Source organism: Papio anubis, chromosome 6 (genome assembly GCF_008728515.1).
Source record: "Papio anubis isolate 15944 chromosome 6, Panubis1.0, whole genome shotgun sequence".
NCBI lineage: Eukaryota > Metazoa > Chordata > Mammalia > Primates > Cercopithecidae > Papio > Papio anubis.
Genome location: NC_044981.1, coordinates 95,675,324 through 95,697,936, shown reverse-complemented (window position 1 = coordinate 95,697,936; position 22,613 = coordinate 95,675,324). Strand labels below are relative to the sequence as shown.

Below are 22,613 nucleotides of genomic sequence, written 5' to 3'. Positions count from 1 at the left end.
AGATATTGGGGGTAAACAGTGTATGGAATTTAAAGTCAGCAGAGTGGATGAGATACCCAGAGAGTATGTGTTAATAGAGAAGAGAAGCATCCTGAAGACTAAACCCTGCGGCTCTGCAATGTTTTGGGGTCTGCAGAAATAAGAGGCACTCAAAAGGAGGTTAAGAGGAAACAGGCAGTTGGGAGTAGGGGTGGGAGTACTTCATTGAAAGATATCCAGTGAGGTATGCCTTGGGGAAAGTGTGAAGCTTGAATTTTGTCCTTGGAACCCTCCCTTTTCAGTGGTTTCTTATCTTCTCTGTGGTCTCCTTTCATCTGATTCCTTTCATTTAAAACAATAACAACAACAACTCAGATAACAACTGCTTTAGTTCTCAAAGTATGGCCCCTGATTGCAGCATCAGTACCATCCAGTGGCTTGTTAAAAATGCAAATCATTGGGCTCAACTGCAGACCTACAAATGAGAAACTCTAAGGGAAACAGCCCAGCAAGCTGTTTCTGAGGCGTGTTAACACACTCTTCAGGTGCTTCTGAGGCGTGCTGAAATTTTAGAACTACTGCTTTCAGGAAAGTAGCTGATAAACTAAACAATAAATGATAACAAATGAGGCATACACTATTATCTCTCTCTCTCTCGTTTTTAGAGATAGGGTGTTACTCTGTCACCCAGGCTGGAGTGCAGTGGCATGATCATGGCTCACTCAGCCTCAAAATGCTGGGCTCAAGCAATCCTCCTGCCTCAACCTCTCATGTAGCTAGGCTTACAGATGTGCACCACTATGCCTGGCTAATTGTTTTTTATCTTTTGTAGAGATGGGGTCTTGCTATGTTGTCCAGGCTGTTCTTGAACTCCCGGCCTCAAGCAGTCCTCCTACTTTGGCCAATGAATGAGTCATCACTCATCCAGCCCTACTATTATCTCTTTCTGGGCCATCGGCTTAAGACAAATAGATTAAAATATGAATAAATGAATTTTAAGCATCAGCTATTAGACCACTATTGAGACATCTTCATCATGGCCAGGGAACTTTCTCAAGCCCTATAAATCATAAAAACTGGCTGCTGCTGCCTATTCTGTCTTTGGTAATGGGCTCTGTTGATAACTATGTATTCTGTATAGTAGTATGCAAGTTCTCTGACTTCAGGTATAGAGACAATGAAAATTTTGGTATTTTAGTGGGCAATCTGAAATCCCTAGCAACTACTCAGAACTTATTTTGTTTAAACGCAACTTATCTACCAGGCAATTTAAAATAATGTCTGAATACTGAAGCACAGAATAATACTACTAATAATGGTAGGACATTTGTTGAATTGTGGATTTTTATTCATAAAATAAATCTCAAATTTATTTTAGTCATTTAAATAATAGAGTTTGATGTATATTTAGCCAAGCATTACAGTAGTAAGGGCTTTAAGGAGATTAGAAATAAATGAATCCAATTAAAGAACATGTCTATGAGATTTGATATGTCATAGGTATGAATGAACTGTTTGCACAGCAACTGTAAAGAAACCATTAATGATTAACTATCTAGAAGAGGTTTAATCAAGAATAAATGTTATAGGACATATTTTAAAATATTTAAGTTAAACAAATGAAGATTTGTGCATTTGAAAACATTGCATCATGCCATCATTTTTTGCGGTGTCATTTTCTGGGGAGTTCAGAATCTGAGGCTCTACTTTTCTATAATCTACAGAAATGCCAGTGTCTTTGTGTTGTACAGAAAAGGGCAGAGCTTCCAACCTGCTGTGAGGCTTGGCCTTATGGGGTCTCCCCATGTGAGATCCTGTGGGGAATTTGGAGACTCTGTGGCTTTGGGTATGGGGTCTAAATTTCCCAGTGTCGTGGAAAATTATTTTATGATTACAGGTAACTTTTTTTGTTCCTGGAGTTTGTGTGGAGCTGAAAACAGGAGGTATGCTCTTTTCACCCCTCCACCAGAGGATACTTTTAGGGTTTAGGAATCAGTTTTGCTAAGAACTAGGTAGGAAAGCTGTTTCTGTGATAATAGAACCTCAACCAAATGTAAGATGTTCAGTAATGGGATCTTCCATTACTTATCTTTTTTAGGTATTGGAAGACTTCTAAAGGGGAGGTACACTTGAAAGACATTAGCTTAATAAATGACAGTGAAGGGTCTGGTGAGGGGGATGGACACAGAGGGTGGGGAGGTGGGAAATAATGGAAAAGAGGGGGCCAGAATAACATATGTGTATTTTATTTCCTAGTTTTTGAAAATAAAAGAAGTAATACAAATGTGATTGATATTAATATGATATTAATATTACTTTTTCTTTATATTTGATTCTTTTCTAGAACTGGGCTACAATTAGGAGTTTAGATTGTGGAAGAAGAGACTGACAATTTTAAATATATGCCTCATTTGAAAGAGGCAGCATATTTTGTGTTTATTCAGATCTAACTTTTAAAGACCAACACCCTCTTCCAGCCTCCAAGAAAATAAGAAACAGAAAAAATATAAGGTCAATAGAATGTAGAACTTCAACCTGAAGGATTCACAAATATATTTAAACTTTAGTAGCTAAATACGGAATGAATTTCTGAGCAGAATAAAGTTCCTTAGAACAAAAAATGTGGCCCCCACATTAGGGTTTACTTCATTTGAACAATGACAAATGTACCATTTATAAGCCACATGAAACTAAATTGTTTTAAGAAAGTTCATGACAATACTTTATTTTTTTTTCAATTGTGGTAATAATTTAGATTATATTGTCCTAAGAAGGAAACAGAAAGTCATATAGCTCACATGAAAGCCTTCAGAGACAGATAATTCTATAAGGTAGGAAGGGTGGAAAACAGATCAGAAAGTAAGTGAAACATGCAGGCACTGAGACAGCATGTGGATATTTTAAAATTACAGATGGCATACCTGAGGAGCTGAACCTTGAGGAAAAGGAATTTACTAATGCTTTCTCTTTTGTAATTTAATATACACAAAGAAGAAATTCTGGAAATGTAAAGAAAGTTTTAATATGAAATGAAAAGTACCTGAAATTTGCCTCAATTAGTATTTTTTTAAAAGAAATATTTTTCTGATTGTAAAAGTCATACATACTAGAGAAAAAATTAGGGTAATGCAGAGATGTTTAAAGAGAAGATGAAAGACATCTTTAATCCATTTTCAAATATCAACTAAATATTTTAGTTTATTATCTCTCAATATGCATATAGAGTACATGTCAAAGAGAGATAATTTTTTACTTTATTATGTATATTTTATGTCATTAGAGTAAAAATATTTAATAACTGCATAATATTTTATCACAAGGATATATCATAATTTAGTAATTCTATTATTGTTGGTTCTTCTTATTTCATTATTTATAATTAAACTTAAGAGATTATGCTGTGATAAACACACTTGTATACAGTTTCTTTTCTTTTTATTTTGAGACGGAGTCTCACTCTGTCCCTCAGGCTGGAGTGCAGTGGTGCACTCGGCTCACCGCAATCTCTGCCTCTGGGTTCAAGCGATTCTCCTGCCTCAGCCTCTCGAGTAGCTGGGACTACAGGCATGTACCACCATGCCGGGCTAATTTTTTGTATTTTTTGTAGAGATGGGGTTTCACCATGTTGACCAAGTTGTTCTCAAACTCCTGACCTCAAATGATCCACCCGCCTTGGCCTCCCAAAGTGCTGGGATTACAGGCATGAGCTACTGCGCCCTGCCCTGTATACAGATTCTCGATACTTATCTCTAATTATTTTTATAAGATATATTCCCAGAGGTGGAATTACCATAGTTCCCCCTTATCCACAGTTTTGCTTTCTGTGGTTTCAGTAATATGAGGTCAACTGTAGTCCAACAATAAGTGAGTGCAATGCAATTTTAAGAGAGAGGGAAAGAGAGCATGTTTACATACAATTACAGCATGTAGTTATAATTGTTCTATTTTATTACCAATTATTATTGTTAATATCTTATTATACCCTATTTTAAAATTAAACCTTATTATAGGTATATAATAAAGTGTGTGTGTTTTCCTATACATACATTTCCTATAATGTATGTATAGGGTTTGGCACTATCCATGATTTCAGGCACCCACTAGGGGTCTTAGAATGTACTCCCTTGGATGAGGGGACACTAGTGTGCTGAATTTAAGGTATGAACATTCTTAAAACTCTTGATAAACACTACCAGTTTACTGTCTTACTAGTAGTATATAAGAATGTCCATTTATTTCACCTTATCTTCATTTCGATTTATTGTCATTTAAAATTTTTTGCTAATTTGAAAGCAAAAATGGCACCCATTAGCTGCTTTAATTCATTTTACTCGTGAGGTTAAACCTTTACAAAATGTTTCTCAGCAATTTGTGCATTGTTCATATATTTTTTCTTATTTTTCTACTGCAGATATATTGTATTTCTTGTTGATTTGCAGAAGTTATTTCTCTGGGCGTCTAAAACACTATCTTTCTAATTCCTTCAATACAATTGTAATAGTCCAAATAAATGCCTGAGGATGAAATTAATTTAAAATTCCAATTTGGCTAAGTATCACATATGCTGAGCCTGAATTATAATTTCATAAAATAAGTACATTTTATTAATGTGCATAACAGTAAACCATGATTTGCTTTTTTAAAATTTAAGACCTTACAGAACTTCAGAATGATCATTATTAATTATAATCTGAGAATTTAAGAATCTCTCACATAAACTCACTTACTTAGTAGATATCTCTTTCTCATTTATGTAAAAATATTTACCAGTATTTGAATTTTTATTCATTTGGATTTGAGATGAGCAAAAGTTTATTAAAAGATAATTATTTTGTTAATCACTTGCAAGTGAGCATCTGTTCTATGTGAGATACTGTCTAGACAGTAAATAAAGGCTGTTATAAGAAGGAATTTAGAAGGAGGTTATCAAGATATGAAGCCACCACACTGTAAGACAGAACATTAGAAATGCCAGTTGAGTGGTTGAGGCAGTGAATGGTATAGGAACTCAGAGGAAGGAGCTGGGAGAAATCGCTGTGGCCTGGAGGGGTGAGGGAACAAATTTAGGTGTAGTGTGATGGCAGATCTGGATTTAGCTATATTTCCACTTGTTCCATGGGTTGGTATGAAGGTATTAAACAATCTCTGTTATGAGGCTGGTTGACTTTGGCACATCTTATCAACATTTCACAATTTTTTTGCCTTACTTTTTGGTTGTTATTGTTTGCCTGTTGATTACACTCATGTCTTTCTGTCTTGAAATTACAATGTGATAGCAAACTTTGTGTCTGAACCATTCCTTACCCTTGTGATGCCATCCACTCCATAGCATGTTGGATGAAACCTTCAAAGTGGAGAAGAAAGATGGTTTCTAGGCAGAGGCAATGTATGTTTATGTAAAACCAAAGACTTTGGGACAACTATTAAAATCACCAGATCAAATGGAGAAAACTACAAGGAGCAAACATAAATCCACTTATTAGTATGAGACTATTACAATTTCCAAGGGTGCCTTAGCCTAATTTCCCAGCAGATTGTCTTAGTCTGTGAGTCCCTCGCAGTATTCCTTCTTGTCAGCTCTCTCTGCTGGGCTCCATGGGAGCTTGAAAATGAAACATAAAGTAGGTCTCTCTGCTGCGGACGTTTACCCAGTGGCCAGGCGGTAACTCTGCCAGAATATAAAGAAGGTCATGCACTTCGTGTAACAGTGACTCTAGAATCCAATTAAAAAGTTTAGTGTAAGGCACAGTCATTCCCACCTAATCCGATCACGGTTTAATGCAATCCTCTGCTTATTTCAATCAGCGCCTTTGGAGCCAAATCAATTGTATGTCTTTGTTTCCACGTTTTCCTTGGTAATTTGATCACCTTCAGCTGTTTAAAAAAAAAAAGCTCAATCGGGAAATCTGGCAACCTCTTTTAAGAATTGCCACATAACATAAAGCCAACAAAGAAGCTCCAGATTGGCCAGCCAACTCCAAATTGACATGACAGAAGCAAAAATAAAGTTGTCTAAAATGAAAGTGGAATATGGTGGGGTGGAAGAGAAAAGTTATTGCAAATAATCTTGAATCAACAAGAACTGATGAAATACTGTTCATTGCTTTCTCTGTACACTCATTCAAACTCACTTGAAATTGTAAATAGCTCCAAATTTCTTTATAAATTAGTTTGGCTACTGGTATTATGGAGGCTATTCTCCCAGTTGAAATGATAGAAATAATGTGAATGCATTTCTCTAAATCTGACAATGCAGTTTTTGTGGCAAAGACACCTTCTATTGGCTTTCCAAGGGTGTCACGCTGAGCTTCCCATATGGCATGTTGGCATTTGCCTCATAAGTGGTCACGGTGTATTGCTTAAGGGAAGGCTGAGGAAGCCCAAAGATACAAAAATGGCCCCATTTTCTCTATTGGAATTTGAGTTATTTCAAATATGTACATGACTATTATAAAGTTTAAAGTAGACTCAGATGGTTAATTCTGCAAATTGAATGATTTCTGACTGCCTGTAATGGAATAAGAGGATTACTTTGGTCTGTGCAAATATGGGTGAGATTGACAAGCTGCAAGTCCTAGTGATTGCAAATTTCCCATTTCAGATTGCTTTCAGAGCTGAGGCACCTGAAGATGTCTGGAGCTCTCTAGAAATCATTGAAGGGAGAAAAAAGTGTAAATTTTCCTCAGTAGCCTTTTGAAGGATATGTCAAATGCATGTGCCACAGTTCCTTTCCATGTGCCAATCACGTCTGAGAGAACAGCATATACTGCCCTTGAGAAAGTTACCTCATGGAGCCCCAAACAGGGTCTGTGTGGCACTTTTCAAGAAAACTTTAGAAGGAGAGCAGTGCTGTCCTTCATTTAGAAAATTGGATAAGTCAAATTTCTTACCACACTGATTTAAGAGTCTAAGTTCTGTGCAGCTGAGTATTTTACTTTGTTCCACTCCATGAGGAAGCATTAAATATATGATTCTACTGAGCATGCATGTAACTTTGAGGACATATGCGATACCAGAAAGTGCCTCACAAAATGAAAGGAAGAGGGTAGGGCCAGACAATTTGTGTCTGGGTTAGGAGGAAGAAAATGGAGCTCATAATGTGATTTCCATCAGCATTTAGCCCTTTAAGCTATACAAGTGAAACGCTCAATTTAATAGAATTCTAAAAGTAAAACAAATGCTTTGTTCTTAGTGAATCTGCCATTCAGAGCTGCTCTTGGCAGCACATCAACCGTACTTGAAATAGCTTTAAGTGGGTATTTTTTATTGTGCTTTCCATCCTAGCACATCTTTTGAGCTGTTGGAGTTTTGAACAGAGAGGCAGGAAGGCCACATTCCTCTCAGAGTGACTGTGTTGCCATAAGGTCCCCATTTGCTGACTTAGCAATAAAGAATTTATCTTAAAAAGTATTCTGGCCATACTGCAATAGATTTTAGAGGCCAAAAAGTAACAGAGTAAATTAAAATGGTCTAGGATTGTATTAGTCTGTTTTCACACTGCTGATAAAGACATGCCCAAGACTGGGGAAAAAAAAAGAGGTTTAATTGGACTTACAGTCCCACATGCCTGGGGAGGCCTCAGAATCATGGCGGGAGGTAAGAGGAACTTCTTGCATGGCAGTGGCAAGAGAAAATGAGGAAAAAGCAAAAGCAGAAACCCCTGATCAACCCATCAGATCTTGTGAGACTTATTCACTATCACAAGAATAGCATGGGAAAGACTGGCCCCCATGATTCAATTACTTCCCCCTGGGTCCCTGATATGCAATTCAAGTTGAGATTTGGGTGGGGACACAGCTGAACCATATCAGGGATAGAAAGGAATGAAATACAGCAAAAGGTTTTTATAATGAAATTTATTGTAATCATTACCAAAGTGAAACTATTGTTCTGGGGATAGCAGGTGCCAAAACTTGTCACAGTTTGGAAGGTAAGATATAATGCTATTTATTGAGCATTTACTATGTTCTAGGCACTGTGCTATGAGTTTTTCATAGAATATTTCATCTAAACTTCACCAAATCCAAGGCTAGTCATGGTGGCTCACCCCTGTAATCCCAGTACTTTGGGAGGCCAAGGCAAGTAGGATCACTTGAGCCTGGGAGTATGAGACCAACCTGGGCAACACAGAGAGATCTCGTGTTTATCAAAAATAAAAAAATAAAAAATTCAGTTGAGCATGGTGGTGCATGCCTATAGTCCCAGCTACTTGGGAGGCTGAGATGGGAGGATCACTTGAGCCAGGGAGGTTGAGGCTGCAGTGAGCCAAGATTGCACCACTGCACTTCAACTTGGGTGAGAGAGCAAGACCCTGTCTCAAACAAAACAAAACAGAACAAAATAAAAAAATTCACCAAATCCGTATGAGTTACAAGAAAGAAATTGAGGCCTATACATAGAGGCAGAGGTTAGCTTAAACCACTGATCAACCTGCCATCATGGTCTTCCGTTACATTTTGGTGGATTATTTTTGTATTTTTGATGTGTACCAAAGCATTAATATTTGTATTAATTTATCAAGAGTATTTGTATAACTCTTCTTATTTTTTTAGAGTTTTCATGTGAATATGTGAAATTTTAAACTATGTCTTGGTTTTAAATGTTATTTAAACCTATTTAATTTGAAATATTTCTGTTATTAGAAGCCATGCAAAAATTTTGGTAAGACTTTTTCAACAGTGAGATGCATACCCTGGGCGGGGGCGGGATCTGAAAGTGTGCAAGAGAAAAATAAATCCTTGCTTATTCCCTGCTTATAGCAATAAAACCCCTGGGCTGAGATGCAGCACTAGGAATGGGTTTACCAAGTTATTTGGCCAAACTTTCATGGGTGCACAATTCTTATTGTCTGTCTAGATCCTGTCCAGCAGAAACTAAATGTCTACTGGACTATTGTCCAATGAACGGAAGTGCATTTGACACAGGAAATGCCCAAGGGTGGAGGCTCTACCTCCTGTTAGAGTCCAGTTAACTTGGCTCACTGATGTCTAATGGCAGGTAGGTCAGAGGACTCATAGCCCATCTGAGTTTTTTATCGTGCAGAAAGGATATTGGGTTGCAAGTTATTAGTAGTCACTGGGGAAAACAATCTTTCTTAGTTTCATCCTTGTTATCGTCTTCCTCTTTCTTCTATGTGAAATACTGTGCAAATGGTCATTGGAATATAATAAAATATCTCTTAACTCTTGTCCTCTAGGGACTTAGAATCCACTGAGAAAGACAAGACATAATCACTTGAAAAGTAAGGCTAGAGGTGGAAAAGGATAGTTCTTGCTTCCTTCCCCACAATACTCAGGAACTGGCCCTGGTACCTTCTTCATGAGGGGTAGGAACTTAGTTCTTGTGTTCATTGATGTCTCCCTGTCCCCAGAACAGGGCCCCATACAGAAAAGACACTCAGTAAATATGGATTGAATAAATAGCTTTAGCAGTCAGGAAGGGCTTCATAGAGGCAAGTGGGAGTTAAGAAGAGTTTTATAGGTTAAGAAGAACCAAGAGAGTTTAAAGTCAATTCAGGGACAACTGTTTGAATGAAGTAAGGGGTAGATGAAGGAAAATTTTGAAATATTTTCAAAAAAGCAAATGGGAGCAGCATTTTGAAAGTTATTCCATTTCTGACAGAGTGCTCAGAGTCTATATGGTCCTTAAAAGGAGTTGATTAGAGCTGAAAAGCAGACCAGTGATGGGATAGGACTTCCCAGGCCTGAAAGACAAATTGCAGGTTCACTTTCTAAATTTTTACTGTTTATGTAGAAGAACATTTTTTTTTTTTTTTAAAGAAAGCTTGCATTGAGTGGATAGATTATTTGATAGGAAGCCATTGTAATTTGCTGATATACATCACTTCCCTGTGTTTTGTGGCAGTGATATTGTTGGAGCTGTTTTAGCTGGTTTATATTCTTACTCACTTAAGAGTCTCCTTGTCTGAATTATATTTTATCCATTTTAAATTGACAAGTAAAAAATGTATATCTGTGATGTACAACATGATGTTTTGATGTATGTATACATTGTGGAAAATCTAAATCAAACTAACATGTGCATTACCTCACATACTCATCATTATGTCTGTGTGTGTGTGTGTGTGTGTGTTTGTGTGGTGAAAATATTTTAAATCTACTCTATTAGCAATTTTCAAGTACTGAATTATACTTTTGCTTTTGCCTGATCTTGCTATAGAAGAACCAATAGGGACAAAGAAAAGAAGATAACTGAATATTTGCTGATCACTGGATATTTGCTGATAACTGAATGTGCTGGTCACTTTTACATATATGATTTTATTAATTTATTGGGTTTTAGGCTGGATGCAGTGGCCTACGCCTGTGATCTCAGCACTTTGGGAGGCCAAGGTGGGTGGATCACCTGAGGTCAGAAGTTCGAGACCAGTCTGGCCAACATGGCAAAACCTTGTCTCTACTAAAAATACAAAAATTAGGCAGGCATTGTGGTGGCTGCCTGTAATCCCAGCTACTTGGGGGGCTGAGACAAGAAAATCGCTTGAACTCAAGAGGTGGAATCCGCAGTGAACTGAGATTGCGCCACTGCACTCCAGCCTGGGTGACAGAGTGAGACTCTGTCTTAAAAAAAAAAAAAAAAAAATTATCAGGCCTTATATGCTTCTCAATCCGAAGACAATTAAAAATGCATGTAAAAAATTTTAAAAGGCAAACCCATTAGAGAATCAGAGAAAGTGAAAAATAAGAAAAATAAGAGAAGCCAGTGGAGCGTGTTGCACAAAATGCATGGCATGAGGACTTTGTACACTTGCTAGAAGTGATTACAAATCAGACTCAGGGCTTGGGGACTTTTGACTTTTAGTGCAAAGAGGGAAACTTGATGAGCTATATGATTCACAGTTTCATGAGATCAAAATAAATCAATTACCCGGGGCAGCCCAGTGAGTTCCGGAACCTGAGAGAAAATTCTCCCATGAGTCTTCATAAAGAAGACTCTCTAAAACATTTTATTTTGGCTGCCAGTGGAAAGGGTTAATGTCCTCTTATGAAAACTGAGGAGTCCAATGAGATTCACTGCTGTCTAGAAGCCAGCAGAGGTTGTATCTATGGGCAGGCCAAGGCTGTTATCTTCGGCCCCTAGATATCTCAAGTATACCTTTGTAATGAGCTTCCTAAGATAAGCTTCATACCACAGTCTACAGTTATTATGTATGTTTATTTGTTTACTGTTTCTTCTCCCCAGTGTATTATAATCCACACAAGGGCAGGGTTTATAGGTATCTTATTTATTCTTACATCCTTATGTAGCACAAAGTCTGGTGTATATTGGGAACTCAATAAATATTTATTGAATAAAGGAAGGAATGGAAAAAACGGTGGTAAAATGTACCTAAAGTAACTGAATTAACCTGTTGAGAGGAATTTTTAACTATTTATAATCCTGCTTAAACTAGTTAGCTAACTTTAAGAATGCTTTGAATGTTTACCAGAATGATTGATCTTAGAACAGCTGACAGTAGACATTCTCCTTATATTGGTGGTAGACATGCTACCAATAATCTGGTAGCATCAGATGACCACCCCACATAAGAAACCTGTAGGGTAGGTTGTTTAATTCATATCTCATCAAAGAGCTCACAGAAGTTCAGAAAATATGAATTATGTGCTTATTTTCCACTTAACTAATACAAATAATGAGAAATACATTATTATCAGCACACTAGTTAAATATTATGCCTTGCTAGAATAATCCAGGTGCTTGTGGAAGTGAGTTATAGGGCTAACTTTTGCTTGTCTTCTTTTCAAATATGGATTACTATCATTCCTGATGAGAGTATGCATGAATCCATTTCCTATGGTGGCTGATTAAGGGCTTTGTCCTTCCACCCTGCAGAGACACAGAATACAAAGGGCTGCAGCTCTCCCTGGATCAGATCTCAGTCTCCAAACCAGCCTTCTCCTTTACCAGCAGCTCCACCCCCACCATGACTGACAACAGAAAGGGGGCCAAATCCCGGCTCTCCAGCTCAAAGTCAAAATCCAGGACTTCCCCATACCCTCAGGTAAGTGCATTGCTGTTTTGCAACTTTCTTTTGGTGACATGGTTTGAACTTGAGGTTGAGAAAGTATTAAAACTGTTTGGAATGAATTATCTAGTTTTAATAACTAAAACTTCTGTAAATCTGCAAGGTTCTCTAAACTATCTGCCTCCTTTTAAAATAACTGCTAGTAAAAATTTGAAAATTTGAAAATTTGTGGTTTACTGCATTAATATAAAGGTCACGAGAGTCTGGTTGTTGTCAGAACTATAACTTCTTTGTGATTTTGAGGAGATTGATCCTGAATTTCCCTCCCACCCAGTGAGTGAAATGATGTAGCCAGCAAAATAAAATACAGGAAACAAGAGCTTGATGTAGAAAAATGAATCTTGGGACGGGAACTAAAGAAGAAGAAAATTAAAAGGGGAAGGCAAAGGAACAAGGATGCATGTTCCCATGCAATTTGAACACAGACTGGCTATTTACTAGAAGGAATAAAATAAAGAGGGTCTTCCAGATGGCCGGAATGGTAGGAAAAGCAAATTCTTCTTATCTTTGCAAGGTAGAGAGAAGATGAGACCCCGAGAGGTATTCCAGAAACATTGCAAGGTACAAATAGGATTCCTGGTTCTTGGAAGAAAAAAAAATTATTTTTCTGTTCAGTCACAGACATAGAAACTAGACTATGTCAAGGTGTGTACACAGCTCTCCTGGCCTGAAGGAAGTAGGACAGGACTGAGAATTACCCATTCCCAATATCCTGTGGCCACCTCACCTCCATCCTTCTCTTTTAATAGCATCATGTCAAACCTCCTGCAGTTCACTAGAGTAGCTCGGGAAATGCTTCCTGGGCTAGTATAAAACCAAACTGGAGGCTGGGCATGGTGGCTTATGCCTGTAATCCCAGCACTTTGGGAGGTTGAGGGAGGGGATCACTTGAGGTCAGAAGTTCAAGACCAGCCTAGCCAACATGGTGAAACCCCGACTCTGCTAAAAATACAAAACTTAGCAAGGTGTAGTGGCATGTGCCTGTAGTCCCAGCTACTCAGGAGGCTGAGATTGGAGAATGGCTTGAACCTGGGTGACAAAGGTTGCAGTGAGCCGAGATCGCTCCATTGCACTCCAGGATGGGTGATGGTGAGACTCCATCTCGAAAAAACAAAAATAAAACCAAACTGGTTTCTGAGTCACTTATTCATCAAGTTGACCTTTGTCATTTATTTTAAAATATGTTTTGTAAGTAAAAATGACAATCCAGTAGGTATAGAAACTATTGTTTTCTTATTTGTCAGAGTTATGTTATTCTGTTGATATCTATAAGTGTATACTATTCGAGAAAATGTTGTTCACTGAACCAGTGGTCACTAAGAGGCTGCTATTTGCTAGATTATTTTAGTGGCTTGGTGTATGAAGATGAGCACAACATGGTCTCTGCCTCCAAGAGACTTACGTCACATGGTTTGAAGTCTTCCACAGAAGATCACGTTTCTTTACTCTGGCAAAAGAAAAGAGAGTAGATGTGTGATGCCCAGATGTTTTTCAGTGTACAACTTCCATTATAAGTACTGAGCACTTAATTCATAAAATATTACATTTTAGTCAAAGTCACTGCAGAGAAGCAGCTTTTTTTTCTTTTTTCTTTTTTGTAAGATGGAGTCTTGCTCCATTGCCCAGATTGGAGTACAGTGGTACGATCTTAGCTCACTGTAACCTCCGCCTCCTGGGTTCAAGCGATTCTTCTGCCTCAGCTTCCCAAGTAGCTGGGATTACAGGCACCCGCTACCACGCCAGGCTAATTTTTGTATTTTTAGTAGAGACGGGGTTTCACCATGCTGGCCAGGCTGGTCTCGAACTCCCGATCTCAGGCAATCTACTCACCTAGGCCTCCCAAAGTGCTGGGATTACAGAGGTGAGCCACCATACTCGGCCAGGAGCTGCTTCTTTTTATGGAACATCTAATGAGAAACTTTTCTTATTGCTCTCTTGTACCTTGGGAAGAGAGTTTTATGGTTTCTTTTTACTGCTTGGAAAGATAGATTATGGCTTTGGGTAGTTCTCTCCTTTAATATGTAGATGTGTTGGACACATAGATGAAAGAAGAATTTAAATTAGGAGGTACTAAGTAGAAGGAGTTTGTCCATTGTTATATAGAAATTAAGCCACAAAAATAAAATCTCCCTATTGGACCCCCAAATCCTCACTGTCTAGTCTATGTTTTCTTTCATGCTCAGTTCTTAACAGCTAACATTTCTATTAGTTCACTCTAACAGGATACTAAATGTTTTAACTACCATTAGTTTACCCTTTCCATGGGGTAAGGGTAGGCGGAAAGGAGTTAACTGGAAAGTTATACACGTTCTATGATTTAAAGAAAAGGAACACAGATGAGTAGAAAGTAGAAAATTTTCTTATTTATTTATTTATTTATTTTTGGAGACAGGGTCTCAGTCTTTTGCCCAGGCTGGAGTGCAGTGGCAAGATCCTAGCTCACTGCAGCCTCGAACTCCTAAACTCAAGCAATACTTCCCTGTAGTACCAGCTTTCTAAGTAGCTGGTACTACAGGCACACAACAATGTGGCCCATGAATTTTAAAATTTTTAAATACTTTTTGTAGACATGGGAGTCTCACTTGGTTGCCCAGGCTGGTCTTGAACTCCTGGCTTCAAGCCATCCTCGTGCCTCAGCCTCCCATAGTGCCCATTTTTCATTTTTTCTATCCAAAATTGTTCTTTCTTCTAGAAATGTTCTATGAAATGCACATGCACACACGTATGTCCACATAGGATTTATCTTAAAGTTTGTGTATTTGTTATTGTGGTTAATACTTACATAAACTAGTCCTTAGAATTTCAACCATATGTCTCACTTGAAATTGCACAGTCATAAATTAAGTTTACTTAACATTTATGTGCCTAGTTAAGGTTATTCTTTAATTGTGTTTAGATAATCATGGTACTAAATCAATCATTGACTGAGTTCCTCCTGCGTGAGTTGTTGATAACCTAGAGATCAGAATTGGAACATGCTATCCTTGCTAGTATAGACAGACAAGAAAGCAGGCATTTACAGTGAATTCTCATAGGCTGAGAGTTTCCTCTGGGGCACACTGGAAAATTATGGTGTCCAGGGCAAACTCATCACCGTTTCTGTTGGAAGAGGCAACTTAGAAGTCCTCCACCTTGGATTTTAAATTCTCAGAATTTTTAAAAATTAGCTTCTCAAAAATCTTATCTGGTCCAAATTGTTTGTATATTGTTAAGGAATAATTCACTTTTAATTTTCATGCATCATTGCTATTACATGTCTTTGACTTAGCAGATGCTAGCTGCATTAAAAAGATACTTCTCTGGTCATCATGATAGTTGGGAGTTAGGGGTTGGATTAAAAAGTGCTAGACTACAAAGAAGTGGTAAAAGAAATATCCTTAAGTTTTGCAGTACAGATGAAGTCATAAATTATATACTAGAATAAGTATTGTCTAGGAGATGGTATATACAAAGGACATTGCAGGTGGTATGAACAATATGGACTCTAGCCTGGCTGAGGAAGGTATTGTGGGAGACCTGGAGTCAAGGGTAGAACTCAGGCATATGGGCATAAGGGAAAGGAGAGGGGACTTCAGGAAGCCTAGGATTATGAGGAAATGCAGGAATAAATTGTTAATGTGATTGGGTCTGAGGGTGGAGTGGAGGAGGGTTGGTGTCTTTTAATGAGAACAAAGAAGAAGTGATATATTTAGAAATATAGAGTGGTACCAACTATATGCTAGGCCAAAGAGTTTAGAGTTTGTTTTTCGGAGAACTAGTAAAGGTTTTGAACAGTAAATGAGAGGATTAATGTGATTGAAGCAAGGAAAACTATTTAGGGGACTAATTTTAATAGTCTGACGTGAGTCTATGAAGATCTAAACTAAAGTTCTCTCCTGAAATAAAAGGGACTGTAGAGGAAGAATGGATAAAATGTTTTATCCTTTGTTGCTTGTACCTTTTCTTGTCATAAATATATTCTGATCATTCATTATGGATTTAGTTGGAAATTATACTTTTAAAGCTTACTTTTAGTAGTTATTGACACACATATTAGATTCTCCTTTTTGTATTGATAGCTGCAAAATAAATTCCTTTTTTGTGACTGAATGATAAAACTTTCAATTGTATTTAATTTTAAATATTTCTGTCCATTTTTTCAAAAATAAGGTGACAGTCTTTTTTGTTATTTACTTATTTACATATTTTTGGCATGCAAATTCACATTAAAATTTTCAAGAGGCAGTTTCCTGAGCAAAAGCAAAATTGGACTCATAGGGTAATGTCTTGTGCCTCTTTAGCTACTTATATAAATGGTGATTTAATGATTCTATCACTATTATTCATTAGGCTTTTTGCTCTGACTAGTATGTATCAGGCATATCTAGATTTCTAACAGATACCTAACAAATGGCAGTAAAACTGCGTTTTGGAATTATGTAGGCACCCTTATACAAATATTCAAGACATGCACAAATTGTAATTTGCTACCACTGTAAGAATTAAAGAAAGAGGAGAGAAACATGCAGGGTAGCTTGCCAGTCAACAAGGACAGGTTTATTTTAGAAAATGAACCTGAGAGGGACTTCTGGCTGAGTTAGGTCAGAGCCACACTCTCTTACAGACTAAGAGTTTTTAAGGGTTCAGGGTGGGAGAGTTTATTAGAGGCTGGGACTGCTTCTGTGTCTCTTTGTTGTGCTTATCTGGGAAGGAGGGTTGTATGTCTGTTCCCATACATCTTCATGCAGCTGCAGGCATCCTCCGGAGTCGGCTTTTAGCTTCCTTATGTTAGTGAACCTGAAGGAAAAGGAATGTGCTTATTAAGGCCCACCGTTTTACTGGGGCCCATTGTATGAGGGTAAAGTTTGGCAGTTACCCAAGAGACTTCCCCACCACCTCCCTCTGTGCCCGAGCTGTCTTATCTTATTTTACTGTCTGCTCTTTCTGTCTGCTTGTAGTTAGAAGAGAAGTGATTTCCTTGAAATGCATGAGGCTAGAAAGGGAGCTGGAACTTAAAGTGGTGGTGTTTGTCCAAGATGATGGTGCTACTGCTCTGTCAACCATGACTCAGTTTGTCTCCATTAATAGATGAAACTTTAGGTCCCTTTCTGGTATGAGATACCCTTAGGAATGATGTTAGACTTGATTATATTATGACCATTTAATGAATGACTCAGTTATCTTTGTACCTCAAGGTATTACTGGGGACAGGAGAGGTCAAAATAAAATTGTTTAGAATGGTTTTGGAAAAATTGTAAGAAATATTACAGTTAATTTCCAAAGATTCTGCCCATAGCTACTGTGCTGCTGTATGGTGGCAATCTTACCATTATGACAGTTGTATTTTATTGTTATGACATTTGTTATGCTTATGAAAATAGCAATGTATTTTTCAGAGTTCTGTTGAATTAGAAATACTGAGTTTATATAATTTATTTCAAAGACTTTATCTGCTAGACATTGCTACAATATTTTCTGTCTATTTTAATAAAACTAGTTATAGCTACATTAACACCAGTTGGAGGTTATCTTGCCATGGTTTAGTCATGTCAATCATGAATAAATTGCCTCCTCATTCCAGAGTTTCCTTTTAAACTTCTCACTGGCATGTTTATAGTTACATTTATTACAGTCAGTGCGTGCCATCCTGTTTTATTGTATCATCCTGCCCTCCTCTTGCCTTTTCCCTAGTCAGTAATAACCAATACACTATATAATTCAGTAATAACAGGGCATACAGAAGACTGTATGCTTCTGAAATCTGAAAGTATTTAATCACTTGCTACTGATACATTGTAACACTTGCAGATTTTATTCTACATCTGTTACCTTAAATAATCCCACAGAAATCTCTTAATTTTCATTGCCAGCAATCTGGCTTCCTTTTGGTGAAGGTAGAAACTCTTCCTTTGCAAAGGTTTTCTCTGATCTCAAAAATATATTAGTGACTACTATGCTGAGAGACTGACTTTTTAAGTCACAGATATCAGAAGGGTCAATAATTTCTTAAGCATAGTTATCCCTTTATACATAGCACTTTGATCACTATTGGTATAGATATTCCTTCATTTCATGTTTTATATGTAACACCCAAACATGTAATCCTGGACTACTAAAACCAAAAATTTTTAATGCATATTGCCAGACAAATTCAGGTTATTTTCATAGAAAGTCTTATATTAGATAGGTGCATTTGTATTTCCTGTCCATGGATAAATTTGAGATTAGTCTTCTTCTCCTGTTGAAATTTTAGGAGATTATTAGAGTAGACCTTTATAATCTTTTTAGATGGTTTTCATAAATGAATCTCAGATTCACATTTTAGAAAACATTTTACTCAGTGGGGTGAAGCCTCTGTAGTTTGGTTTTTACTAACTCTTGCATTTAGTTAAGTACTATGATGTGCAGTAAAGTAATACAGATGAACTCTTAAGAGACTAGGGTCTAGTTGGGCAGGCAAAGCTAACCTATTAGAGAGGAATTACAAGATGTCATTGATCATAGGGCCTCAAGGCCACAATTTCTGCCCTTTTATTCTCTTGGCATATGACTGAGGCAAGGGGCAGACAGTGGTGTCCAGGGACTGTTGGCTTCTGCCCATCCATCCCTTTTCCCAAACAGGGTTTCTCCATGATTGCTTTATGAAATCACATTCTGTTCATACTATTCTCCATTAATTAACTTCCTTATACCCCCAAATTTATTTGTCATTATCCTGTTTTTCTAAACTGGGTCTCAGGAGGAACCAGCGTGCTTTTTTTCAAATAGGTTATAGTGAAGTCTGCTATAAAGGACACACAATCTTGCCGAGTGAATATGCATGGTAAAGGAGCACAGAGAAAGGGAACATTTTAGGAGACAGTGCAGAAGGGTGAAGAGATGGAAGGGAACTAACAGTAGAGATAGGCAAAAGTGGTTGTTTCCAATGCAGTTTATTTAATAGAGAACTTCTTTGGCCTTCACCTTGCTTTGGAGCACAACAGTATAAAATAGATATTTATGGTAGATAAAGTAGGTACATGGAATCAGATATAGGATTGTATACCTTTTTTGTTAGTTTACTTAAGTGGGTATATATGTTAGGTATAATATTTTATTGATGTTTACTATCATAACATCATGATACACACTGACACATGGCATTTAGAATGCATTCCTGATACTGAGAATTTAAAGATGACACATCTCATAAAAATTAAGTAAATGGATGGCTAGATTTAGTCACATTAGTTTTCTAAGTAAGGCGGCAGGAGTTATTGAATAAGAAAAGACCAATAAGAAGAAAAAATGAGAAAAAGTGGCATAAATGAGGAAGGTGAAATTAGACCTAGCAACAATGACATGGTAAAAGGAAGAAATTTTGGGGCAGTAAAGGTAAGGTTCATGAGGACAGAAGATGTTGCCCTTAGTAACCAGATTGCCTTGGCCACCTAGAAGTCCTTAGCAGATATTGAGTGAGTGCATGAGTGAATGGATGGATGATTCCCACCGAGGTGATGGGGTAGATGGAGAAAGAAGCAGGAGAGTGATGAGACATGTTAAGTCCTGAGGATATCATCCTCACCCCAGAAAGCAGATTCAATGGGCAAATTAAAATGTAAACATTGTTTAAACACATGTAATATGTAATGAGATAAAGGAATGTGGTGGTGTCAGTGTGGTATATGTGGTGGTGGTGGTATGTGTTGGGAGTTGACCTGCTCTTCCAGCAATGATCTGGAGGCAGGAGTTGGAAGCAGATAGTGAGAGAACCAATAGCCCCTAGGCTTAGAGAGCTCACATGTTAAGGGGAGTTATCAGCAGGATTGGGTTTATCCCTGTTTACAAGATTTGCAGAGGGGCTGCAAGATGACAGTTAATAAACTCCTGGTGTACTTGGGTGCCCCTTCAAGGACCAGACTCATGCTCACTCTGAATACCCTGCTGTGATTTTCTTTCTTTCTTTCTTTCTTTCTTTCTTTCTTTCTTTCTTTCTTTCTTTCTTTCTTTCTTTCTTTCTTTCTTTCTTTCTTTCTTTCTTTCTCTCTCTCTCTCTCTCTCTTTCTCTTTCTTTCTTTCTTTCTTTCTTTCTCTCTTGTTCGTTCTTTCTTTCTTTCTTTCTTTCTTTCTTTCTTTCTTTCTTTCTTTCTTTCTCTCATTCTTTCTTCTTTCTTTCTTTCTTCTTTCTTTCTTTTTCTTTCTTTCTCTCTCTCTTTCTCCTCCACTCTCCTTCCCTCCTCCTCCTCCTTCCTTCCTTCCTTCCTTCCTTCCTCCTTCCTTCCTTCCTTCCTTCCTTCCTTCCTTCCTTCCTTCCTTCCTTTCTGACAGAGTCTCGCTCTGTCACCCAGGCTAGAGTGCAGTGGCCGGCTCACTGTAACCTCCACCTCCAGGGTTCCAGCGATTCTCCTGCCTCAGCCTCTCTAGTAGCTGGGATTACAGGCACCCACCACTACGGCCGGCTAATTTTTGTATTTTTAGTAGAGGCGGGTTTCCCCATGTTAGCCAGGCTGGTCTTGAACTCCTGACCTCAGGTGACTACCCACCTTGGCCTCTCAAAGTGCTGGAATAACAGGCGCAAGCCACCATACCCAGCCCAAGCTGTGATTTTCTATGCTTTCGCCCATTTGATCTTCTTCCCCTCATTGCCCGTGTCCTGGGAGGTCCCTCAGCCTGGATAATTGTAACAGCATCTTAATTTTCTCCCTATTTTGGAAAATTTTCCTCCCCAGTCTGCCATGTCTCCCAGACCATGATCAGAGACCACTGCCCTAGCTGTTTCTCAAGGTCATTTATAATTGGGCCCTAAATAACCTTCCTCACATTCTCTCTTGTTGGTCCCCTACCTGAACTTTGTGATCTAGGCAGACCGGTCTACTCACTGTTTGATGAATGCCTTGTCTTTTTCTGCCCCCATGCTTGTGCCTATGCATTTATTTCTGCATGCATTGCCCCTATTTTTCAAAATTCTGCTTAAGGTCCAGATTGAGAACCACCTCTTTCATAAAATATTGCTGAGTTATATTTCTCCTTTGGACCCCTATTTAGAATAATCTGCCTTCTACTGCCTTCTAGACATGTCATATCTCCTCTCTTGGACTATAATCTCTTTGAAAGTAATGACACGTCTTTTTCATATCCACCTCCCTCCCCCTCCATTCCCCAGCATCCACATATTTACTCACTAAATGGTAATAGAATTAATGAATAAATAAATAAATTTTAAAAGTATGGGGACACTTTGTTAATTGTCTGTGGAGATATTAAAAACCCCAAGAGGAAGGGAACATACTGCTACTAAGAAATTTATAACCTCTGTAAAGAGACAAAACAACCTAGGGATGGTCTGCAAATGCCACATCCTGTAATAAAAATCAAACACCTAAGTGCTGAGGAGGAATTAGATGTGGTGGAATCTAAGGGTTCTTTTGAGAGTAAAACTTTGAACAAGCACTCTCTGTCTCATACTCCAGGGACAGAGAACCATCCATTTCCAGTCCTGAGCTGGGCTTTCTAGTCTTCTTGTCCTCACTGTCATCTCCAGTACAAAATGGAAATATGTGACAGCTGATATTCACTTTGTGTGTGTGTTTTGATAATAAAATACTTGCATTGGCAGTTGAGTGACTGTGTAGGAAATGCCATTTGACCCTATATTCCATATCAGTTACCCGTGTTTATGGGCTCAGCCCTAGTTCCAGGGCTCAGTTCTCATGATAACTAGTCTCTTTCTAGATTACATTCTTACTATTATTCTACTAGTTTATGTACACTTTTTGTTCTACATCTTTAATAGTGTTGTGCTTATGAAACATAGATTTTCTCCACAATAAAGGGAAAGTATCTCAAACTATTTTCTGTTTGTTTGGCTTGGTTTTTGATCTTATGGACACAAAAGGCCTTGTGAGGGTCATGTTCCTTCATAATGTTTCTCAACTCTTGTCCCCTCCTCACTGTCTTTGCCTGGTTCCAGGCTCTCTGGAACAGGACATCACAATTAGAGAACCTAATCTGCCTCTTTATTATTCTTTTGGTCTCTGATCATTCCTGCTGGGGTAAGATTCCTGAAATATGATTTTCATTATGCCTTACCTTGTCTGCTTAAATACCTACAGAGTCACCTCATTGGTTATAGTATGACATCCAATCTTGACAGTCTGGCCCATTGCCTGCCTCACTCTACCCACTTCAGTCCACCTGCCAACCCCCGCCCCCCTGTCAGCACTCCACTCTAGCTAGAGTCTGTTAACTCTGTGTGAGGATAACTTGCTTCTCAAATCTTATCCACCCATCAAAGCACAGCTGCAGCTCCACCTCTCATCCCCACAGATTCCTGGATATAAGTCATAATTTATGTTCAACATGTCACTATTCCATAGTGTAGCATGGTTTGGATCTGGGGAACGGTTAGTTTCCAAAAAGAAATCAGGCAGTGGGTGGAGCAACTGTGCTAAATCAAATCGGAAGCCTCTGCTTCTGGCTTAATGGAAGTGAAACTGCAATTTGTGATTCTGCTCCCCAGCTGAAAAGAAGAGAAGAGCAGAATGGCTGAATCTACTATCAAAATGTATCTAGGGAAATTTATTTTAACAAAATCTATGGAATAAAGTATTATTAAAACTAAACAGTAAAT

General features: G+C 38.1%; 1 protein-coding gene across 2 annotated transcripts in view; it reads left to right on the top strand.

Annotated features, from left to right (window-relative positions):
• Positions 1-22,613, top strand: part of SIM1 (SIM bHLH transcription factor 1) — a 75,151-nt gene that overhangs the window by 32,306 nt on the left and 20,232 nt on the right. For both annotated transcript variants that reach the window (XM_003897950.5, XM_017958153.2), the window contains exon 10: positions 11,833-12,001. In XM_003897950.5, coding sequence (XP_003897999.1) covers positions 11,833-12,001 — 169 coding nt within the window. The remainder of the gene's footprint in view (positions 1-11,832; positions 12,002-22,613) is intronic.